At 40.9% G+C, this 25,453-nt stretch overlaps 2 protein-coding genes across 2 annotated transcripts; both read left to right on the top strand.

The window, feature by feature from the left end:
• The first annotated feature begins 1,428 nt into the window (after nucleotides 1-1,428).
• Nucleotides 1,429-16,122, top strand: LOC109038226 (uncharacterized). The gene is made up of 2 exons (XM_072303968.1): nucleotides 1,429-1,912; nucleotides 10,126-16,122. Exon 2 carries the CDS (start codon nucleotides 10,135-10,137, stop codon nucleotides 11,326-11,328), a length of 1,194 nt encoding a protein of 397 aa, XP_072160069.1. The 5' UTR covers nucleotides 1,429-1,912; nucleotides 10,126-10,134; the 3' UTR covers nucleotides 11,329-16,122.
• On the top strand, nucleotides 3,175-3,969 carry LOC140223741 (uncharacterized). The gene has a single exon (XM_072304377.1). The coding sequence runs from the start codon at nucleotides 3,175-3,177 to the stop codon at nucleotides 3,967-3,969; it is 795 nt and encodes a 264-aa protein (XP_072160478.1).
• Nucleotides 16,123-25,453: the final 9,331 nt, after the last annotated feature.

The following is a 25,453-nucleotide window of genomic DNA, read 5'->3' as shown; positions in this document are numbered from 1 at the left end:
ATTGCTTGTTTTAGGCTTTCTTCGTAATTTCTCATAAAGAATAGTTAGCCGGCAAATGTTACTTTTCATGAACAGCAGAGGCTTTGTTTCTTTATTCCTCATCAATTTAAGAACGTCAAGTTTACAACAAAAATTACAATTTTCCCCCGATTTTTTATGGTGTTGGTTTCCCTCGACTGAATGTTAAAGAGTCGAATAATTTCAGAGGAAGCAACCAACTGATCATTTGCCCCGAGTTTCCTATCGAAACTTCAAAGTTTTACTTTTCGATCTAACGCGACAATCGACAAAATAAGAGAGACGCAACGGGGCCATACTTTGCGATAAATCGATTGATCTGCCATTTAAACCTATGGAAAAGGATCGATAAACAGGGTGTTCGCAGCGAACACCTTGATAATCGATTATTTGCCATAGCTTCAAATGGAGAAATATCGATAATCGATCATTCACGCCTCGCCACTGCTCTCAAATCTGAGAGACACGGAGACCTCACTGGCAGCATTGAGCGGAGCGTTGAGAGTTCACGCCTTCCGCCATCGCGCCTTCAATTTTGCAGATGCAGCACGGCCATCTATCGAGTACGATTAGTTGCATCTCTGCGCCGTCATTAACGCTCGTCCTCTCTTCCATTCTATTTCAATGTTGTGTTGGTTCCGTTTATCTTGTTTTGATAGTGGTGCTTTGAGGGCTACGTGAGCAACATAGTCGAGGATACGATAGACATAGGCAGGCCTCGATATTTAACTTTTCTCTCAATCTGAGCGACCCCTTCCTGGCAGCGTAGAGCTGAGCGATGCGAGTTCACGCCTCGCACCATCGCGCCTTCAATTTTGCAGATGCAACATGGACATCCATCAAGCACGAATAGTTGTATCTCTGCGCCGACATTAACGTGCGTTGAGGTATTTCTCGTTTATGAAATTGGAAAATAACAATTAAGTCTCTTCAAAATACACCGTGTGATGTGTTCCAATCAATTATAATCATTTTGAGAAGAAAAGAAAAGAAAAAAAAACACGTTCAGAGGCCTCCCAAGATCCCTAAACATCGCACGTAAAATTGGCATTATGACAAGAGTTGTGTTTTCCCAAACAACGGTGAAAATTTGAAAAAAAAGTATTTTTCATCTTCGATTGCATAGATGATTCTATAATAAATCTGTAAAATGTTAAAATTCTATAAAAATCAATGTATTTAAATACATGGGTCAATTCTAGTCGACTTGAGACTTCCCGTATGAAAAAAATCTTGGGCCCGTAGAAGTTAAAGAGAGAGCATAATGTTCGAATCACTATAAATAAGACTACATTTTGCAATTTAGAACTATATATTCTAGCCCGGTTTAAAAATGACATATGTACCAGTAGTTTCCCTGTGCACATAAGTGTTTTTCCAGAAGAGCCAGAATTTATAGTTCCAAATTGCAAAATGCAGTCCAATAGTCCTCACGATTGGTAGATTTGCCTTAGACTCTTAGCGGATTTGGGGATTTTTCGTGAAATTTTACAACTGATCAATTGTAGATCCTAGAACCTTGCGTGGACAATGCAAGGGCTCCATTATCATGGAAGTAAATATTGAAACAATGAACAATAACCGAACTTTAAGTTTTCGAATACTAGTCAAGAATTTCCGCTTCAGTATCATCAGTTCTCAAGTTGGAGTAGGAAGGTCTTCCGAGGCAATCTTATTCACTTAGGTAATTTCTTATGTGATTACAGCTATAAAGTATGAATGAACGTTTCAAATTGTGGGTAGGTAGTTCCTACAGTGAATTCCTCAGCCCGGTTTTCACAGACTGCACTCCACACGAGCTCCCAAGATAATTCATTATAATGTGCATTTAATAACGCCTTCGGATAAGCCAGCCAGGACAATTTTTCTTGAGCACAGCAATTGGCAAGGACAGGTAAATATTTCAGTACAGATTGGATTTTTCCTTTGTGTGAGCGTGCGTCCGTACAAACATGTGCCAGTGTGTAGACGGTTGCAGAAAAGTTGGTGCAAATATAAAGTTAAAACCCCTTGCCCCTTGTCATGAAATTTTCATTGAAATAAGTCATTAGAAAAGAATCCGCGTTCAAAAAGGACGACATGAAAATAAGTTAAACTTAGAATAATCAAAATATGATGCGGTAAATGCATTATCGATTACATATTGAACTGAATGTAATGTAAAACGAACGCTGAGAATCTTAGGAGCTTAATTCCTTAGTAACACCACAAAATTTTACTTGACAGTTTGTTTGTGTAGCCAAGGACGATTCCATTCCGATTAAAGTTCGTTTAAAATTTTCTTGCTGATTTGACGAAAATTCCTGCGGGCTGATTGTTGAAATTGGTAGACAAATCTATAGACAAAGATGACAACAAGGATATGGAGGGATCCTATTAGTTGAAGCGGGTGGTTGCGATCGATAAAGGAGGTAGCTAATAGACTAACTAACGGCAACTCACGCGAGACCCTTTAGTTAGTCCATCATTTACCCCCTCAGTCTAGCGAGCCACGAATTTCAACGAATAGGATATGTATACGAATAGGATGTACATTGGCTTGTCTATCAATTTCATCAATCAGCCCGCCAGTGGTTTTTACAGGAAAAGCATTGCCTGGAAGTATTTTATCTCGAATTGAGGAGTTCGTCCTTTCGTATCATTATCGACCAAAGTGAGATAAGCAACATACGTTGGAAATATATTAACTTCTTTTACACTCATCTACCGATGCATTCTGTTTTCAATATTAATTCTTTCTTTTGTATAGGAACTTAATATGATGGTAGAAAACACAGCACCCTTGTCCCAGAATCAACTGTTCGATTACATTCGATCATTGATCCTCGTCGAACAACGGGAAAATGACGCGTTTTATGTTTTGGATTTGGGTGTCGTCGATTCCCTCTTCAACACTTGGTCGTCCAACTTCCGGTGATTCAACCCTTCTACGCCGTGAAATGCAACCCTCACGTTCCTTTCCTTAAACGATTGGCCGAGCTTGGGACAGGGTTTGACTGCGCTAGCTATGCCGAGATCCAGACCGTTCTGTCCATCGGGGTTCCGCCGAACCGAATTATCTTCGCCAACACTTGCAAACCTGAATCCCACATCAAGTACGCGGCTGAGGTTGGCGTTAACCTGACGACGTTCGATTCGGAAAGCGAACTCGAGAAGATGAAAAGACTTCACCCCACGTGTGAGCTCTTGATCCGGATAAGGGTACCCGATTTAAGGGCTGTCAGCGACCCGCACGATGCTAAGTTCGGCGCACTTCCCGACGAAATAGCTCCTCTCCTGAGAACAGCTCGAGCTCTGGGACTCAACATCGTCGGCGTTTCGTTCCACATCGGGAGCGGAGCTGTCGATTTCGGGGCATTCGAAGAGGCCATCGCGGCAGCGAAATCCGCATTCGAAATCGCGACCCAAGTTGGTCTTCCTGAAATGCGGATCTTGGATATTGGGGCTGGGTTCAACTCCGGTTCGAGGTTCATCGGGGCTGCGTTGGCTGTGAAAAGAGCTTTGAAAAAGTACTTCCCCGACCGTGAAGCTTTGAGAATCTTGGCGGAGCCTGGCCGTTACTTCGCCAGATCGCCTTTCACGCTGGTGACTTGCATCATTGGGAAGAGAGTTCGAGGCGACGTGAGGGAGTATTGGATCGACGACGGGATTTTCGGATCCATGTGCTGTTTGAAGAGTGACCAAGGTCATGACGAACTGAAGTTGACTCCTCTGGTTCTTCGTGGCTCAGCGAGGCTGGGGACGGTGACATACAGAAGTACGATTTTCGGACCGACTTGTCATCCTCTCGACGTTGTTTCGAGAGACTACAAACTGCCGGATTTGGAAGTGAACGACTGGTTGGTGTTTCACGACATGGGAGCCTATACTTCTGCGGCGGGCACTGATTTCAATGGATTCAAAACTTCAGCCATTCCAACGTACGTTGCGCAATCTAGTCGGAGTGGATAACTATGGACAGGGCCAGAATTCAGCCGACACGGGTCGCGTTATCTCATCAAAATTATACGCAAATCACGTTGATTCTACTAAAAAAACCCGAAATCAACATAGGGTTGATTATTAAAATTAATAGACATAGCGATAGAAAAAGAAGACGAAAAAATGGGGCGATTCTCATTGGTATTAGCGTACGATGGAGAAAGGTTGTGAGGAATAATTAAGTGTGGCAACCAACGATGGGACCCTGTAGTTATACTTAAAGCTCATCGGTACCCATTAGTCTATCACAATCACCCGTTTCTACCAGTACAATCGCTCCATTTTCCCGTCGTCTCCTTTGTCTATCGCCTTATCTATCAATTTCAATGATTAGCCCGATTATTAGGGAGAAATCAGCTCTTCATTCCAAATTAGAGTAACAGAATTCAGACTTAATTCGGTAGTTAAAATCAAAATTTGGAAAATACGAGTATGAGGCTATAGTTTCGGGACCTGCTTCTGCTTTGATACATCGTGATTAAAAACTTGTAAAAAAGATCCAACGCACCACCTTTAAAAATAATTTTACTCCGTTCCCATAATAAAGATGAGTTGAGTCAACTGAACTCGAAATTCATGTCGAATGAGGCTTGATTTGGACGCAATTATTGTAATTTAGACTCACCTAAAGTCAAATGAATCAAAATTTAGAGCCCATTACCTGTAGTCCCATGAATCAAAAAGTCCTTGCCTCTAAGTCAAGCCATAATTTATTCGATCGTATATTCAACGTGAGAACAGAATTATATTCATTTTATACACTGAAAGAAAGTACCATTTCGTTGAAAATTGTATTTCAGTGGCATTTAGTTTTCCGTTTTAGCCTCATTTTTTTTGTATTTGGTTGGTCATAAATTATGCTAGATTAATAAATGAAATAACATTTCTTTGAAGGTTATAATGACATATCGTATGATTTCATTATCAGGGTCAAATTCATAGTCGTTCCTTAATCAGCTTCTTTGCTCAGGGCTGCCGTGCTAAGGAGAAACGCCGTATGAGCCTTCAGACGTTGCCAAATTTCCTATGATAAAAACCGAATATACTAGGAAGTTTGTGAATACTTTTTTCAGACACTTTCAGACTACTTTTCAGACAATTTTGTGCGTAATTTAATCTATAATATCTGACAATTTCAAAGAAAAATATGCATGAATGTATGTTGTCAAAAATACATGTTTTATCGAGGGAAATTTGGCAACTTTCGAATGTTCATACGGCGTTCTTCCTCATCACGGCAGAGGAATGCTCCATACATAGTGAGCAATGCGAGCTCACGCCTTCCGCCATCGCGCCTTCAATTTTGTAGATGCAACACGGACATCCATTAAGCACGAATAGTTGTATCTCTGCGCCGTCATTAACGCTCGTCCTCTCTTCCATTCTATTTCAATGTTGTGCTGGTTCCGTTTATCTTGTTTTGATAGTGATGCTTTGAGGGCTACGTGAGCAACATAGTCGACAACATGTCTCTCGTTTATGAAATTAGAAAATTACAATCAAGTCTGCCCTAATATACTATGTGATGTGTTCCAATCAATTATAGTCATTTTTTAAAAAAAAAAAAAAAAAAAAAAAAAAAAAAAAAAAACACGTTCAGAAGTCTCCCAAGAAAATTGGTTTCATGACAAGAGTTGTGTTATGTCAAAGAACGGTGACCATTTCAAAAAAACAATTTTTTATTTTCAATTGCACGAATAATTCTATATTAAATCTTTGAAATTCAAAAATTCTTTTTAAATCAATGTATTTAAATGCATGGGTCAATTCTAGTCGACTTGAGACTTCCGTATGAAAATAATCTTGGGCGCGTGAGAGTTGAAAAATACAGAGAGCATAATTTTCGAATCACTTTAGATAGTCCTGTTTAGATTGTCCTAACGGTTGGCAGATTTGCCTAAGACTCTAAGCGGATTTGGGGATTTGATGCGATGCAACAAAGCAATGCAATTGCACAATGAAAGGGCTCCGTTATCATGGAAGTAAATACTGAAACAATGAGCAATAACCTGACTTTAAGTTTTTGAATACTAATCAAGTATTTTCGCTTCAGTATCATCAGTTCTCAAGTTGGAGTTGGAAGGTCTTCCGAGGTAATCTTATTCACTTAATTTCTTATCGATGGTGAATGTGCAGAAGTGCGTACCTCGATTTTTGACAGTTTTGAGTTAGCTGCATAAACGTGTAGTTGAAGATGTCGTCTATCAGCCAGCAAGAGATTATAATCGAAAAAAATCGGGGAGTCACCTAAAACCATAGAACTTTTTTCGCGTATCTCGGGCTAAGTGCAGGAATGCGTATCTCGTTCAGGCCTGTTCATTTTTCGGCGCGCCTTACGCACAACCAATCACAACGCGCGCTCCTCAGCAGCGTTTCCCGCCAACACCGCACATCAGCTGATCAGCTATTCTGTGTTTGTTTTCAATGGTTTTCATTTATCTATCTAAAAGAAAAGTTGATGTGGAAAAATGTGGAAATGCTGGTGATAGGCCGACAGACGAGGGAAGGGGGGGATTAGGTACTGTTACTTGTCATTAATGTTGCATACGCTTGTAATTGAAGGCGGATTATCACTCGAGGGCCCTCCAGTAACATTTCTTCATAGGTATCTACTACCTACTAGCAGCGCGCGGCGTTCATGTCCATTATTACTCTCTGGGCAAATGCAATCATGAACTGATTGAACTGACGGTTCATCACAACGGTCAGTTTTATTAGAGTCAATCCGGTCAAACAATGCTTCATTTAGTGTATTGGATCGACTAAAGCGTCTAAATAAGTTTAAAGGTTGAATAAATTCTACTTTTGATCTTAATGATCAAGAGTAGCTTCAAAACGCTAATTGCAGAAATGCGTATCTCGTAATCTAATGTCAGTTTCCAATCATACAATGCTTGATCCGGTCGGATGAGGTCAAACTAAAGCTTCTGATAAAGAATTGTAAGCATGAAACCCTTTTTTCAGTTTTTAAATGATCAAAATCCGCCAACAATATAGGTTTAAAACACTAATTGCAGAAATGCGTATCTAGTGATAAAGTGTCAATTCATAGTGCCGAAAACGCGAATCTCGGCATTTCGGCCGTATTTTCTAACAGCGTGAGAAATTATTCAAAATATTGATGAAGTCTGAAAAAGCATCTTATTCTTGCTATCCTCAAGAATTATTACCCTTCTACTGACAATAAGGAGGAGTGTAGACAGTTTTTTTACTCTCCTGAAAAATCGTGTTTTCTGAGATAAACACTTCTGCACTTTCACCGTCGTTATGTGATTCCAGCTACAGTATGATTGAATATTTCAAAGTGTGGGCCCAGCAATCTTCAGTACATTCCCCGTCCCGCATTTCACAGACTGCACTTCACTCGGTTCCCAAGATAATTCATAATAATATATATTTCATAACGCCTTTGGATAAGGCAGACAGAACATTTTTTCTTGAGCACAGCAATTAGCAGGGACCGGTAAATATTTCGGTACGGATTGGATTTTTCCTTTGTGTGAGTGTGCGTCCGTACAAACATAAGCCAGTGTGTAGACGGTTGCAGAAAACTTAGTGCAAATATAAAGTTTATAAACTTAAAAATCCTTATCCCTTGTCATGAAACTCTCATCAAAATAAGTCATTGGGAAGGGATCCACGTTCAAACAGGACGACAAGAAAATACATTAAACTTAAAATAATCAAAAAGTGATATGGTAAATGCATAGGTTATAATATTGAACTGAACGGTTGGTTGGTAGATACGCTATTTGGTGCTTTTAACAACTGAGCCATTAACACCTTAGAGGCGAGATCAAAATAGTGTAGTACAGAATTTCAAAAAATTAAAAAGTAGGGGTCACAAAAGGGTAGTACAAAAAAGTAAATGATTAAAGGGGAAAAGATAGGACAAGGAAAGAATTCATTAAATTTGGAGATTAATTCGTTTGAAAAAGAAAGGGATTTCATGAAAAAACTTTGCAATGTAAAACAAACGCATGAGAGTCTGAAGGGCTTAATTCCATAGTAACACCATAAAGTTGTACTTGGCAGTTTATTTGCGTAGCCAAGGACGATTACATTCCAGTTGAAGTTCGTTTAAACTTTTCTTGGCGATTTGACGAAAATTCCTGGAAACTATTAATGCCCTGACTTCAAGGCACATTAAACAAAAATGATGCCTACAGCGGGCTGATTGTTGAAATTGGTAAACAAAGCAATAGGCAAAGAAAACAATAGGAGTATGGAGGGATCCTATTGGTGGAGGTGCGTGGTTGCAATGGACGAAGGAGGTAGGTAATCGACTACCCTGAAAAAAAAATACGAGATAATAGACATATCGTCCTCGTTCCGGGCTCAGAGGCCGAAAGTTCCGGGTGCTGGAGCCGTAGCTTCGACTGCTCTAGGTGCTACACCCGGAACTTTTTGCCTCTGAGCCCGGGACGAGGACGATATGTCTATATAACTCGTGAGTACAGCCTACGGCTGATTTTTTCTCAGTGTACCTAACAACAACCAACGGGAGACCCGATAATTAATCCATAATTTTCTCCCTAAGCTAGTCTATAGCTAGTCTAAGCTAGTCTATTTTCTCCTACAGCCGGTAAGAATCACCCATTTCCAGGGACGGACTGGCCATGAGGGCGGGGAGGCGATCGCCCCCTAACAATTTGGGGAAATTTTTTTAGAGTCTTCGTCTTTTTCCCGTAATGTTGTAATTTTCTTATCATTTTCAATCACAAAAAGACCCCGAATTCCTTGAAAATTTGTCTCTAAGAGACACGGAAGGTCGCCAAAAGCATTTGTGACGAAGAGACCCCCGGTGAATCTGAGAATGGGTTATTTTGAAGTTCAAGTACTGCAGAATCCAACTCCAATAATGCCTACGTGTTTAGAAAGTGTGACATTTTCATAATTTGACCGGGGAGGGCCCCCGGACCTTCTTAGAGGGGCCCCCGAACGACAGGAGGGGCCCTAACATATTTAGATCTCCACTTAACTTTTCGACTACCAGTCCGCCCCTGTGTGCCGCCACTGCGGTTTTGACCGTCAAGGCCGTAGTTTAAGGGCTCTAAAGCCAGGATTGTATTTCGCAAACAGAAAATTTGTGCAGGATAATTAAAAATTAAGAAGCAGGAGTAATTTGACGAATAAATAAAAAGAACTAAAATCAATAATATGATGCAAACAAATTTGGAAAGTCTCGTCATGTAAATACAGAAGATTCGAAAACGCCTTCAACTGAAGCGTGATACCTCACGCGTTCCGGAGAGTTCAAATAGTTGTATCCCTGCGCCTTAGCAAGGCGATGGAAGTTTAATATTGAAGTAGCGTGCCCGCTTGGTTTTTCGGCTTTCCTGTGCCGGCGGCACAGGAGATAAAGTCCGCGGCTTAAAGTCCGACTTTGCGTACTTTTTGAGGTCCCCCATCATTCGCACCTAAAAAAATCAGTACTGCGCACCAGGGGCGGACTGGCCATGGCGGGCGGGGAGGCGATCGCCCCATAACAATTTTCCGCGCAGGTCCCGAAGGGAACCCCGTGGCGAATTTTTTTCGAGTCATCGTTTTTTCCCCGTAATGTTGTAATTTTCTTATCCTTTACAATCACTAAAAGGCTCCGAATTCCTTGAAAATTTGTCTCTAAGAGACATGGAAGGACGCCAAATGCATTGTGACGAAGGGACCCCCGATGAATCCTTAGAATGGGTTATTTTGAAGTTCAAGTACTGTAGAATCCAACTGCAATAATGCCTTTGTGTTTAAAAAGTGTGAAATTTTCAAAAATTACCGGGGGAGGGCCTTCTGACCTTCTTAGAGGGGCCCCCGAACGACAGGAGGGGCCCTTACATTTAGGGCTCCTCCTAACATTTCGACTACCAGTCCGCCCCTGCCATTTCAACCAATTGGATCCCTATGTCATTTTTGTCTATTGGTTTGTCTATCAATTTCAACAATCAGCCCAACGGTGGTTTTTACAGGAAAAACATCGCCTGGAAGTATTTCTTCTCGAATTTAAGAGTTCGTCCTTTCTTATCATTACCGACTGAAGCTAGATAAGCAATATTCGTTTGAAATATTAACTTTTTTTCACAATCTTTTACCAATAATATTCTGATTTCAATATCAATTCTTTCTTTTGTATAGGAGCTCAATATGATGGTAGAAAACACAGCACCCTTGTCCCAGAATCAACTGTTCGACTACATTCGATCATTGATCCTCACCGAGCAACGGGAAAATGACGCGTTTTATGTTTTAGATCTGGGTGTCGTCGATTCCCTCTTCAACACTTGGTCGTTCAACTTCCCGGTGATTCAACCCTTCTACGCCGTGAAATGCAACCCTCACGTTCCTTTCCTTAAACGATTGGCCGAGCTTGGGACAGGGTTCGACTGCGCTAGCTATGCCGAGATCCAGACCGTTCTGTCCATCGGGGTTTCGCCGAACCGAATTATCTTCGCCAACACTTGCAAACCTGAATCCCACATCAAGTACGCGGCTGAGGTTGGCGTTAACCTGACGACGTTCGATTCGGAAAGCGAACTCGAGAAGATGAAAAGACTTCACCCCACGTGTGAGCTCTTGATCCGGATAAGGGTACCCGATTTAAGGGCTGTCAGCGACCCGCACGATGCTAAGTTCGGCGCACTTCCCGACGAAATAGCTCCTCTCCTGAGAACAGCTCGAGCTCTGGGACTCAACATCGTCGGCGTTTCGTTCCACATCGGGAGCGGAGCTGTCGATTTCGGGGCATTCGAAGAGGCCATCGCGGCAGCGAAATCCGCATTCGAAATCGCGACCCAAGTTGGTCTTCCTCAAATGCGGATCTTGGATATTGGGGCTGGGTTCAACTCCGGCTCGAGGTTCATCGGGGCTGCGTTGGCTGTGAAAGGAGCTTTGAAAAAGCACTTCCCCGACCGTGAAGCTTTGAGAATCTTGGCGGAGCCTGGCCGTTACTTCGCCAGATCGCCGTTCACGCTGGTGACTTGCATCATTGGGAAGAGAGTTCGAGGCGACGCGAGGGAGTATTGGATCAACGACGGGATTTTCGGATCCATGTGTTGTTTGAAGAGTGACCAAGGTCATGACGAACTGAAGTTGACTCCTCTGGTTCTTCGTGGCTCAGCGAGGCTGGGGACGATGACATACAGAAGTACGATTTTCGGACCGACCTGTTGCCCTCTCGACGTTGTTTCGAGAGACTACAAACTGCCGGATTTGGAGGTGAACGACTGGTTGGTGTTTCACAACATGGGAGCCTATACTTCTGCGGCGGGCTCTGATTTCAATGGATTCAAAACTTCAGCCATTCCAACGTACGTTGCGCAATCTGATCGGATCGGATAGGTAACTATAGACAGGGCCAGAATTGAACGTATTTCTATCAAACAGATTTATGTGGAGGTGAGAAATATGGGGTGTGCTCGTCAGTTCTCTGGCCGTAACAGTGAATGAGAATAATAAAGCGCCAGTGACGTCAACTGAGATGGATGCCTATTCGTCGCGTCGTGCGTCGTATTTGTCGCAGTGGTCATCAACTCATGAGCCCTGTCCACAACGCTCTCGTGCCACATCCGCGGCTCATTATATCCCGCATTCAGTTGCCACATACTTCTCTTTGCTCAATTTAAAATCCCGCTCTTCCAATCCTTGAAAGGAATCACGCCCACTGACCACATTGTTTCTTATGCAGCTTTCTAGAGCACACCCCATATTTCTCACCTGCTGCACATAGTTCTGTTTGATGAAAATACGTCCAATTCAGTCGACACGGGTCGCGTTATCTCATCAAAATTATACGCACATCCCGCTGATCCTACTAATAATACCCGAAATCAAAATCGGGCTGATTATTAAAATTGATACATAAAGCGATAGACAAAGAAGACAAAGAAATGGGGCGATTCTCATTGGTGAAAGTGCGATGGAAAAAGGCGGTGAGAAATAATGGAGATGTTGCATGCGTGAGGAATTTGCGATTTGACCATTGATTCTTATGTACTTAATTGTTCGCGAGAAACACGGATGGTGCCACCGGTTTTCTCTGAATTCAACTCCGAAGGTCAAAAAAAGCTCTCAAGTTGAGGCCAAAATGGAGGGGATATCCCACGCTATTCTGGAGGTCCACCTCTACATCAAGACAAACTCTCCATGCAAAGATAGGGAGGAAATGAGGAAATACATTGACAGGGCTGCCACTTTATTTGGGGACTCAAAAACTGGAAACACGGCAACCCTGCTAATGTATTTTGCTCCCCATCTTTGCATTGAGAGTTTATCTTAATGTAGAGGTGGACTCTCAGGATAGCGTGGGATATTCCCTCCATTTTGGCCTCAACTTGAAAGCTTTTTTTGAGCTTGGGAGTTAATTTCAGAGAAAACCAGTGGCACCATTGTGTTTCTCGCGAACTTTTACATAGCAATCAACAGTCAAATCGCAAATTCCTCACACATGCAACATCTCTATCGACTGTGGTAACCCACGATGGGTCCCATAGTGGGTTACTTATAAGCTCATCGGTACCCCTTAGTCTATCACAACCATCCATTTCTACCGGTATAATCGCTCCGTTTTCCCGTCGTCTCCTTTGTCTATCAATTTCAATGATTAGCCCGATTATTAGGGAGAAAATCAGATCTGTAGAGTAACAGAATTCAGACTTCCCGCTCAAGAACGGAACCGAAATTAACGTAAGTCAAATCGGTAGTTGAAAACAAAATTTGTGAAATATTATGCTTTTGTTTCGGGACCTGCTCCTGCTTTGATACATCGTGATTAAAAACTTGTTAAAAAGATCCAACGCATCACCTTTAAAAATAATTTCACTCCGTTCCCATAATACAGATGAGTTGAGTCAACTGAACTCGAAATTCGTGTCCAGTGAGGCTTGATTAGGAAGCAATTATTGTAATTTAGACTCACCTATAGTCAAATGAATCAAAATTAAGACCCCATTACCTGTAGTCACATGAATCAAAAAGTCCTTGCCTCTAAGTCAAGCCATAATTTATTCGATCGCATATTCAACGTGAGAACAGAATTATATTCATTTTACACACTGAAAGAAAGTACCATTTCATTGTAAATTGTATTTCAGTGGCATTTAGTTTTCCGTTTTTAGCCTCATTTTTTTTGTATTTGGTTTGTCATAATTTATGCTAGATTAATAAATGAAATAACATTTCTTTGTGGGTTATAATGACATTTTGTATGATTTCATAATCAGGGTCAAATTCATAGTCGTTCCTTAATCAGCTTTTTTGCTCAGGCCTGCCATGCGAAGGGAAAATGCCGTGTGAGCCTTCAGACGTTGCCAAGTTTCCTTTGATGAAAAAAATCGTTTTCCAAAATTTTCAGACAATTTTGTACGTAATTTAATCTAAAATATCTGAAAATTTCAAAGAAAAATATGCATGCGCATGGATGTTGTCAAAAATACATGTTTCATCGAGGGAAATTTGGCAACTCTCGAATGTTCATACGACGTTCTTCCTCAGCACGGCGGAGGAATGCTCTATACACAGTGGTTTATGTTCCGATTTAAAAGGCCTTAAGGAGGGCATTAACATGCAGTGGCGTGGCGTGCTTTGCGATATATCGATTGATATGCCATTTAAACCTATGGAAAAAATCGATAAACAGGGTGTTCGCAGCGAACACCTTAATAATCGATTCTTTCCCATACGTTTAAATGGCATAACAATCGATATATCGCGATTCACGCCACGCCACTGTTAACATGGCTTCGCAAAGAGGGCAATTTAGAGGAACTTCTAGTATAATTCATTTTTATTCAATATGAGTAAATAGTTCTTACGATGAATCCCAATGATTTTCGATAAAAAAAAAAAAGCAAAGAGAAGGAAAATTTTGCAAAATTCTCAGTTGCAAAATGTCTCATTCAATTCATACGTTCTACAATTACTCTAAATTAGAAGATAAAAGTGAATGTGGGGGACTAATCCAGAACTTTATAAACTTGCGTGTGTACTCAATTATGTGCCCGGGAACAGTGGCGTGGCGTGCTTTGCGATGTATCGATTGATCTGTCATTTGAACCTATGGAAAAGGATCGATTAACAGGGTGTTCGCAGCGAACACCTTAATAATCGATTCTTTACCACGGATTCAAATGGGAAAATATCGATAATCGATCACTCACGCCACGCCACTGCCCGGGAATTAGCGATTCAACCGAGTATCTCAATGTAGAAGTGCGTTTGATAACGAAAGTGCTATTCATTTTTATAAGTCCATAATTTCGACACGCTACATTCTTTAAGGTTATAAAAAGAAAGTGGCGACATTTATCGCAAATGCCAGATTATTCCCGTCCGTCATTTATTAAAAGGAATTTTTCAAATTGTTCAAATTTTTCAAAGGAAATAGTTCACCCTCATCTCTGTAAATTCCGATAATTCCTCTTTTCATGCGTATGTAAAATCATTTCATTTTTTAAGAGCATAGGAAATTAAGTATTATTACATGCAAATTTGAACAGGGTCAAATTGCATAATTTAAGCTGCAGTACACCAATTTTTTATAAAAATAGTGCGTATTTCCCGAGCTGCTTCCGGCACCATAATGAACTGCGTTTTTATAATCTATCCATTCGTTGAAGTTTCCCGCAAGAAGTGCAGTTTCGACGACAATCATACGTTTTAAACATGTTTTCGCCGGAGGTTAGGTTACTTTCAAATTTAATTTAAATTAGACCTGAAACGCAGCCTGAACTTTTCTATCCATTCGTTAAAGTCTCCTAAAAGGAGCGCATAGTTTCAATGAAAACGATTCGTTTCAAAAAATTTTCTTTAATTGGTGGTAAATATTTTTTAACAAAAAACCGAGCCTCTACTTTTCTATCCATTCGTTAAAGTCTCTCTCAAATAGCGCGGTCACTGAGCACAATCATACAACAAGTCTAGTGCTCAAGTGTCAGTTGAGCGCCTCTTTTCAGGGCTTAAGTTTATCGTTACTGACCCAAGTAGCGTTTTTCAACGGAAAAATCGCTGTAAATTGCGATTGTATCGGCGATAAAATCGCCAGGATCATCAACATCTGAGCGATTATCCTCGATCTTATCGCGATAAAATCGCGCATTTATCGCCCGACAATTTATCGCGATATTTTCGAAATAAAAATCGCGATAAATGGCGATTTAATTTCGATTTTATCGATGAAAATTGATAAAATCAAGGATGAATATAATCCAACCGATAAAATCGCTATTTATCGCGATCACTGCTACTTTGGTAGTCCTACCCGCCCCATATCCAATGATCGGCTTGTGCATAACATCTTGCTTCTACCGAATAATCGATTCCAGGATCTCTGGACATATATGTAATAGGCAAGACCATTTCTCTTTATTTTACCTCATGCTTTTCATCTATTTTCTGTTTCTAAGTATTAAAATTTTCATCCAGACCCGAATCTGGACCGGGTTTGGAAGAATGTTCGGAACCTGGACCTCCTCACTGCGGTCCTCTATGGACCCGCACCTGGACCTCACCATTTTTCGAGAAGCCTGTTCCGGGAGCCTGAATTAAGTCGGCCCAACAGAAAGGGAGGAAGGGATCCCTTTCTGTTGGGCCGACTCAATTCTAAATATCTTTCTTTAAACAAAAGTGAGGTGAGATACAGGTAAGAACAGGTGATACGAAAAAAAGATCAATATATTTGCATACTTACTAACCATAAATTTACACGATTCACGATCTAGAAAAATACAAAAGAAACTTCTCTGACTTTTTACAAAAAAACTAACAGCACCGATCCCCCCCCCCTCAAAAAAAACCTCTACAAAACTCGTAAATTTTGAAAAGAAAACTCTTAAAAAAACCGTTCAAATGGTCGTTGTATTAGACCCCTCTTGGGCATTTTTTAAGTAAAATTTACGAAAAATGAAATTTAAAATGAAAAGTGAAAAGGAACCCATAAAATCTACGAATAATCATGAATCAACTTCCGAGTCTCAACACTAGGAGTGTTTGAGATTGCGTTAAAAATTCTTAACAATAATTTTTTAGGAGGACTTCATTAAGTTAATTTCACAGAAAGCTGAATTTTGCTTAAAGAAAAGGCCAGGAAGGGTTTCTTGAGACGAGGATTTTGACAGTTCTCTCACAGGATTTTTGGAAATGGCTCCTTGATGGTCACCGCGCTACCAGACTGAAGCCCCGGCTAAGAGTGGCTATTGACAAGGCTATGATTCAACTCGTGCGACTGTAGAAAGCTCATTCTTTTAAAGACAGCAGTACAGTACTGACACTTGAATGGTCCCGCATTATTCAGGTGCGACAACAAGTGCTTCTTCAAATTCCCTTTCTGGCTGAAGGACTTGGCACACTGATCGCAATCGAAGGATTTCACTCCGGAGTGAATGAGCAAGTGCCTCCTTAGATTACCTCTATGCCTGAAGGACACCGAGCACTGACTGCACGTAAACGGCTTCTCGCCACTGTGCGTCAGCATGTGCACCTCCAAATGAAACCTTTGGCTGAAGGACCCCGGGCAGAGACTGCACCGGAACAACTTCTCACCGTGGTCGCTGGACATGTGAGCCTTCAGCTTCCTCTCGCTGGTGAAAGCCCAAGGGCAGCGGGGGCAGCGGAAATTGCGTCCGCCGCTGTGGACGAGGACGTGGCGTTTGAGGTCGCTCACCCGGCTGAAGGAGGCGGAGCACTGGTCGCAGCTGAAGGATTTCAGTTCCTCGTGCACCGACATGTGTCCGGCCAGGTTCCTCTTGCGTTTGAAAGTCGCGGAGCAGATACTGCAGCTGAAGGGTTTCTCTTGGGTGTGGAGGCACCGGATGTGGGACTTCAAATTGCCTTTGTGCGCGAAGGACGCCGAACAGTCGCTGCAGGTGAAGAGCCTCTCCCCGGTGTGCAGGAGTGTGTGGCGTCTCAGACTGCTTTTGGCGGTGAAGGAGGTCGAACACTGATTGCAAACGAATGGTTTTTCTCGAGCCGATGGGGCGGGGTTCTTGGCTGATTTTGTGCTGCTTGATTGATTGGTTCTTGGTTTTTTTGTTTCTCTTCGTGCATTCACTAGCGAAGAGGTGCAGGCGTTGAGGGTATCTACGGCGTAGCGAGGTTCGTCGTTTGCAGTAGTGTCATCATCGGTGAAACTTTCGCACTTGATGAATTCAAATGCGGGTTTGGCCTTGATTTCAATGCTGCAGTGTCCTGAATTGCTGGAATCGTCGTTTCCGTTATCTCTGGAATCATCGTTTCCGTTATCTCTGGAATCATCGTTTCCGATGTTTCTTAAAGAGCCACTTTCGTTCTTTCTATCTTTCTGTCTGTCCGTCTCTCTGGGTTCATGGCTCTCCCCAACGTCATCTCCGGAATCACAGTTTGCGTTCTCTCTGTCATGCTCGTTTCTGATGTTTCCTAAGCAATCGCTTTCGTCCTTAATGTTTCTAGAACCATCCATCCCGAAACTCCTGGACTCATTGTTCTTATTCTCTCTATCTCTGGAGTCATCGTCGCATTTTCTCCAGGAACCGCCTCTTTCGATCTCTCTGGAATCGTCGTTTTCGATGTTGCTGACGATATTAGCCTCCTCCCTATTTTTGGAGGCACTTAATTCTTTTTTCTTTGAATCATTGTTCCCAATCTCTCTGGCCTTATCGCTTTCATCCTCTCCATCTCTGGAATCATCGTTTTCACTCTCAAATTCCTCCTTTATTTGAGAAAATACGCTCTCTTGAAAATCTCTCTCTGGTTCACTGCATTTTTCACGCAATCGATCATCTCCGATGGATCGGATTCCAGAGATGGATGCTGAATCCGGATGCGATTTTAAATTGTCCTCGTTTGCAACGGATGCTGAGCACTGATTGTAACAATGTGGGCCCTCCTTTGGCATTTGTAATATTATTAAAATTAATTTTCTATTTTAACTTCAATAATGTAGGTGGCAAATCGTTGGAATCCTCATTAACAATCGATTCACGAGGAGATTCGGTTGAATTTCACTCCAAGTTGGATTGGGGTTCTTCTCTTCCTTGCGTTGCATTACAGGCTCCATTAAACCTCTCATAGTTATACTATTTATACCTTGTGGCTTTCCGAAGCCGCGGAGCTGATTAAGAAACAACTTCAATCTCTCTGAAAGACGTGAGAAAAATCCATATCCCAGCTTGATCCGGTGAAAAGGAAGGATTACCTGTTCGATGCTTAGCTTTCCTTCTTTGAAAGAAGCATCGCATTTGCTTATCGAACTTACTTTTTATAGGATACTCGGATATGGACGATAATTTTGAAATACGTACAGGCTTGAGTGCTTAACCCGGTTTCTCGAATGAGTCCACAATAGGTGCTCACCACGTTCACCGGGCATGCTACGAGCTCATTTGTTCGGAACTAGCCACGCTGAAATGAAAAAAAAAAAATCAAAATAGTAATTTTAAATTCATTATAGATACATCCTAACTGGATTTAACGAATTAACAGATAATTCTGAAAAGCATCTCCTGGAACGCTCCATGACGCTTCATCGATTCCCTCAAGACATTTACAAGATGATTCAGTACACGAAATCAAATTGAAAAAAAAAAATATAAAAAACGTCGATTAATTTGACGTTTTTATTCGTCGATTGAATCGACACAGACCTTACTCGCAGGCCCGCGATATTGGTTTATCAGTGGATTTACGCACGTAATTTGGTTTAAAGGAACCATCTCTGAATTATAAATAATTTCATTATTTATGCTTCTATTTCAATATCAACGGTGAAATTACAAGACCATATATCTCGTTTGAGATGTTTAAAAATCTCCACTCCCATTTTATTTTGCCGAGGAAGAACAAATCCAGGGTTGCCGCAGAATTTAGAAAATGAAATTCTCTGACACATTTTGGTGAAATTTGCCCTGATAATTGAAGATATGACGGATGGTTGAGATGACATAATTGAAATATTTTTCAGGCGAAATTTGTTGTTCGAACTCTCAAACCCATTCTAGGAGGCAAATAAAGATGATTTAACACATTTTCCCTAATTTTTTCGTCATTTTCCCTGACATTTCCCGGTTTTCTCTGATATTTTCGTCATTTTCCTTGACATTTCCGTCAATTCCCTGGCATTTCCCTGAATTTCCGTCATTTTCCCTGACATTACCCGGTATTCCGGTACTGTGGCAACCCTGCAAATCATCATCTTCCCTTGAAATTTTTACTGAGTTTCCTTCGCATATCGAAGGTAGTACATCGAAGTTTTCAAGAATCGACGTTGAGTGGTTTTACATTTCAAAAATAAAGTATGACAGGAAGTCTACAACGCCGCAAACCGAGATACGTGGTCTGGTAGTTTCATCATCGATACCTGTGTTTCCCTTCCCATTATTGCGGAGGGGGAAAACGAGCCCATTTTCTGATTTTTTGTATTTCATTTTTTTTGTTTTATTCATAGATTAAATCACAAGGAACAACGAAATACGCACATGCACATCGTATGCGCAAAGGTCCTTTTCATGTGTTTAATTTCTCATGGTTCCTTTCGGCATTAATTTGTCGGATTCTGGTTGAGGTTGCCTGCCTCACTCATCAAATCGACTGTTTCACATATGGACTACATTTTGCAATTTTGAACTATAAATTCTGGCTCCTCTGGAAAAAAACTTATGTGCATAGGGAACCTAATGACACATACGTTGTTTTTAAACTGGGCTAGAATTTATAGTTCCAAATTGCAAAATGTAGTCCATATCGTCCCCTTCCGGCCAAAGTATCACAAGCGCCATGGGACGTTTCAAAATTTCCGCTGCCATTTTATATTTTGACAGAGGAGTGGTTGGTTGAATTTGTGTGAAAATTTCACTGAATTTTTCCGGCTCTGTGACATTTTTGATCAGCTTCGTTGAATTATTTCTCTGTAAAAAAATAAAATGGCGGCGGAAATTTTTAATCGTCGCGTCGCACGGCGCTTGTGGCACTTTGTGTGGCCGGAAGGAGACGCTACATTATAAATAAAATCTGAGGTTTGTGGCTCCGCGTATCTCAACAGCACGCCGAAACACATGTTTGTTTTTAGGACGTTTTTTGAGAGGGTGAGAGGGGTAGCTGGAGAGAATTTTTCCAGAATTATATATATAAAAAAAGATAAAAATAATAAAAATAATAATAATAATACATTTTTGGAGAACAACTTGGACACTTTCGGTCCTGGAAAATCTTTTGACTTGTTAATTTTTCTTTTTCTTTTGATGCATAAACAATTTCAGAGTGTAAAGAAAAATCTTTAAAAATTACTTTTATGTAGATACATTTCAAATATGTTCTTAACAAACTTCTTAGGAATGAGTTTTACTTAGTCAAGAAATGACTATAACTCAGTAGTTCTAGAAACCTATATACTCGTAGTTATGTTATGTACCATAACCTAGATATCTCCTTAGATGCTTCTAAGAAATTTTTGAAAAGTTTTAGTTTTTTCTTCCCTTCAAAGTAACAGCTTGCTGGTTTTCTACGATATTTTGAATGCTGGCTTCCTCCAAGCGTTATTAAAATATTAGCGTAGGACCTTTACGTCGAGATAGGTATGACCACTTAATGATGCGTTCCATTTTAAATGTAGTTATTTACGAAGTATCAAATTTGCAAGAGAGATATAGGTACTCGCACAGGGCCGGATTTACCTGTAGGGCACTGGGGCACTTGCCCATAGCGGCAAATTTTGAGGGGCGGCAAATTTTGGCACTGGATTAATTGAAAGTTAAAGTGAGAAGAAAGGAAAACATGGAGACAGAGACGGAGCGAAGTGAAAAGATGAGCGGCAAAATGTATGAAGGAAGGGAGTTGACGCTTGACGGGAGCGGCAAAGCTGCCGCCCCTTAGGTCCGGCCTTGAGCGCTAGGATGATCGTTTGTTGGAGTGATACCAAACAACACGGCAATTTTAAACATCGAGGCAGACTTGATAATCAATTTAGACGTTGATGCTTTGGTTGACAGCTTTGCTAAACTGAAAACCCGGAGAAAAACATTTTAACCTCATCTTCCGAATATACATTGCAACTAATACATTGAGCTACACTAGCTTCAACTTTGTCTCCACATTTTATTTTTGTCTCATCCATCCATACCATTTTATATATTCGCGGCGCATTTTGAAGCAGCTACGCGCACGCGCCCAGGCGGCGCACGAGGGGGGGGGGCAAGATGAGATGGCGTGGGAAGTTGGGAGTGCGGAGAGGGGGAGGGGGAGGACGGGATGCTGTTGACAATATAGTGGCGAAATATTGCAGACCCAGGGGCGGCAAAATGTAGCTTGCCCAGGGGTGGCAAAAAGCTAAATCCGGCCCTGTACTCGTAGATGTCATCGATTTTGAATTGCACCATCTCAAATATGAAGGAAAAACTACGCAATAATTTCGAAGCAATAATTGCTTTGATCGAGTATAAATGTGGATTGATAAAATTTATTTCCGTCTCACGGTGGTAGCAGAATGTAAGACGCGAGCGGTTCAGGGATTTTTCATACTTCGAGGATTCGAAGGTAAAATTAAAAAAAAAAAAAAAAAAAAAAAAAAAAAAAAAAAAAAAAAAAAAACCCTTAACATTTCGTATAAAACTTTCATGATTTTTTTTCTACATAACTACGTTTTTGGAGAAGCAAAACTCCAAGCGCTCATTTTTCTTCAGTTTGGATGGATAATTTTTAAGACGCATAATATTCTTATAACACGACGTTCAAAGTTCGCGTCTACATCTCAATTTTGAGTTCCTCAGCACTAGGGTCCCATTCTAAGCGGAAGTACGTTTAAGATATTGGACTCCATGCTTATCTTAGATATAGGTACTTGCCTGCTCCTTTCATCCAAGATTTTGGACTCCATGCTCATCGCTAAATTTTCACTTCTTCGCTTGAGCATAGAGTTCAATATCAAGGAGACCTCTCTCAGTTTTAATGACCATAGAATATCGCAAAATTTTCTCATCTAATCTAACCTATCCTTACCTAACCTTACTAATGCACAATTGTCGACAAGAGCACAGTTTTTCGTCTTTATTTCACCAAAATTGACTTGATACATTTTTCGGCCCTATGGTCATCTAATATCAGAAAATATCTGCATTCCACAAATTTGGACGCTATGCTCACTTTGATTCTTCGAAAACATTATTCTTCATTTAAAAGAGCATGGAGTTCAAGATCTTGGGCGTGATGAACAGCCGAGCATTATACAGGGCGATCCAAAAGTCCCTTCCACCCCTCTAACTTTTTACGTAATTGAGGTAAATAAGGTCAAAGGGAGCTACTTTTTAGCTCCCCTCTAAAATTTTCAGGGGAGCCCCCTTGAGGATACTTGGAGGCGGTTTGACATGAGATAAACGAATTTGACGTTAGATTTTCAAAACAACTGAAATTTCCAAAATGTCCGCCGGTTCGAGTGCAAAATGGCCGAAAATTGCCAACTCGGTTTTGCTGATGGATTTGCTGAAACTTCAGACTTAGGGGTATTTTGGCATGATAGTAACACATTTTACATTAGATTTCAAAAAAAAAAAAAAAAAAAAAAAAAAAAAAAAAAACAGTTTTCGGTCATTTTGAAATTTACTTAACCGGTGACCATTTTGGAAATGTTGGATTTCTTAAAAATCTAACATCAAATTCACTTTGCTACGTCAAAATACCGCTGCATGCCGATTTTCGCGCAAATCCTTTGACAAAAAACCGAGGTGTCAATTTTCGGTCATCGTGAACTTTAACCGGCCGCCATTTTGAAACGGTTTAAAAGAAATACTTCGGGTTTGCACAAAAAAGTTTTTTTTTTTTTTTTCGAACGCTCTTTTGAACGAGGTATCACAAAGGGAGTCTTCCCATTTGAAAAAAAGTTGGGGTCCGTTGTCCCCTCAAGTAGGCCCACCTTAAAATTTTAGAGGAGGGATAAATAGTAGCTCCCTTTGACCTAACAACATCCTCCAAGTTCAAAAGATTTACCTCAATTAGGTAAAAAGTTACAGGGGGTCGAAGGGACTTTTGGATGACCCTGTCTAAGTGAGCAAGTAGTCCAATATCATGGACGCAATTCTAAATTACCGGAAAAATCTTAAAATTTGAAATTTCCACACGGCGATTACTAGGCTACACAAAAAATTACAGGCCATTCGAGCCGGAATACCTACTGATTTGTAATTCCTCTATCATTTAATTAAGGAGGGCGCGGTAAAAATAGTACAAGTCAGTTGAGGAACGCGCGGTTTTGGAATTTAGCGATCGAAATGGAACCATACGAATAGAATACACGCATACCAAAAGTTTCATTCAATTGGAGAGTAAAGTCACGCATAACACTTCATGGAGTGCAAAATAAGGTGTTGGAATGCAACGAGAATTAACTTTCACATTCTTGATCTGTTGATTTTATAAAAAAATATGCTTCCACAAAATTTTACTCCATGGATACATCGACACCACTAACCAGTGATTTTGGTAAGGTAGACCGACAACGCGATTCTATTTATTGGGGAGCCAGCGTGAGGATGTCTCGCAAGAGAAAAAGAAAAATAATTACGAAAACTCGACGTTTCTAGTGGCAACGACATATCTCTCACGCTACTAGCATTGGACATAAGGGACATGAGCTTTAAAAGCTCTACAACATTGAAAGTTTGGGGTTTCATAATTTTTTGCATATCTACAGATGACACGGAAGATTCTACCGATGATTCTACCGATGACTCTATTACAGATGACATACATGTAAAGATCATCCTTATCGGTCCGGTAGTTCGTCAGAAAGAGTGCTTCCAAGATTTTGCTTGTAGCTGTGTAATATAGATTGCTTCCTTTAATGTTCAGGAATAAGATTTTTGTTTGTAAAAAATCGCTTGAGCGGCAAACATGCGTGCAGAAAATCGATTCAATCTACGCGATTATTTTAGTGCGAAAAATCCCACCCATTTCGACACCCATTTTCGATTATTAACATGAATTTAAGTACAAAGATAAAGATGGAACAAACCTATGATTGATAAGTCGAGCAACATTATTTGAATATCTTAGTTCAACACGACCCAAAACTCGGGTTTTTTATGATATTCATTTATTGCGTAGACACGCTCCTTTCTGGCTGTTGCGCAATGGGCCTGTTGCAAACTTTTGCTAGAGCAAAACTAAGAGTTGTCTCCTGCAGATAATGCCCCAAAAATCACGATGAGCGTATCGGCAAAGTCTGAAATGCACTCATAAATTCACAATCTGCGTAAGAAATTTGCATTATTTTGAGCTCCCCGCTTCAAAAACGATACTACGGTACAGGTGAACATTTTGTTAGAGGAGTCGTTCCATTGGCGAAAATACTCATCGTTGCCGACGCCAGTCCGCCAAAACACGTGTGATGGGTCGAGATAACACCTGAACAGGATTAAACCATAAAACAATCGGCGTGTTTACGTTCATATTTTCCTCGCCCGCCTTAATTGACCTTGAACTCTCCTCGAATTACGCGAGGAACTGCGCAAGCGTCGGCCATGATGAATATTGCCGACGATGGAGCGACTCTTCTAACAAAATGTTCACCTGTGCAGTAGTATCGTTTTTGAAGCGGGAAGCTCAAAATAATGCAAATTTCTTACGCAGATTGTGAATTTATGAGTGCATTTCAGACTTTGCCGATGCGCTCATCGGGATTTTTGAAGCATTATCTATAGGAAACAACTCTTCATTCTGCTCTAGCAAAAGTTTGCAACAGGCCCATTATTATCACATCCTGGAAAACTTCATTTTTTCTGAACATTCATTTTCATTTTTTCATTTCTGGTAGTTTTTGAACTGAGACAGAGAGGTTCAATTGGTTCTCAGATCCTGTTAGCCTCTAAAAGCTAGAGAGTAATTTTTTTTTACACAAACTTGCTGCTCGCTTTCGTAGCACGGAAGAATGGTCGCCAGTTTCTCGGTGCGCCGCATCTATTTGCGATTTGTCGATTAATCTGTCATTCAAAGCTACGGAAATGGATCGATAAACAGGGTGTTCGAGACGAGCACCTCAATAATCGATTCTTTGCCATAGCTTTAAAGGGGAAATATCGATGATCGATCATTCACGCCTCGCCACTGATCGCGCTGATGCGTGCCATGATATGAGCGGCAAGCAGAGCAGTGAAAAAGCACGAACGCCTTCACTTTCGGGGACGCAACACCGACATCCGCTAAGCACGAATAGTTGTATCGTGGTGTTTTGCGAAAGGTCTCGAATTCTGTGGTCGATATCGGACTTAGTTAGGATCTCCCTCCCAGATTAGGAGCTTTTCTACCCTGTACATAAGGTCTTTTTTCGTTGTCTGTAAGAAAAAGTTTCATTGCCCTATCAAGTAAAGTCGTTATTTCTGGATCGGAGCTTCCTTCGTCAAAAACTACAGGCAATTAGAGCCAGAATACCTATTGATTTGTGATTCCTCTATTATTTAATTAAGGAGGGCGCGGTAAAAATAGTACAAGTCAGTTGAGGAACGCGCGGTTT

This window comes from Bemisia tabaci, chromosome 9 (genome assembly GCF_918797505.1).
Source record: "Bemisia tabaci chromosome 9, PGI_BMITA_v3".
NCBI lineage: Eukaryota > Metazoa > Arthropoda > Insecta > Hemiptera > Aleyrodidae > Bemisia > Bemisia tabaci.
The sequence above is the reverse complement of the archived record's forward strand: the minus strand, read 5'-3'. Positions and strand labels throughout refer to the sequence as shown.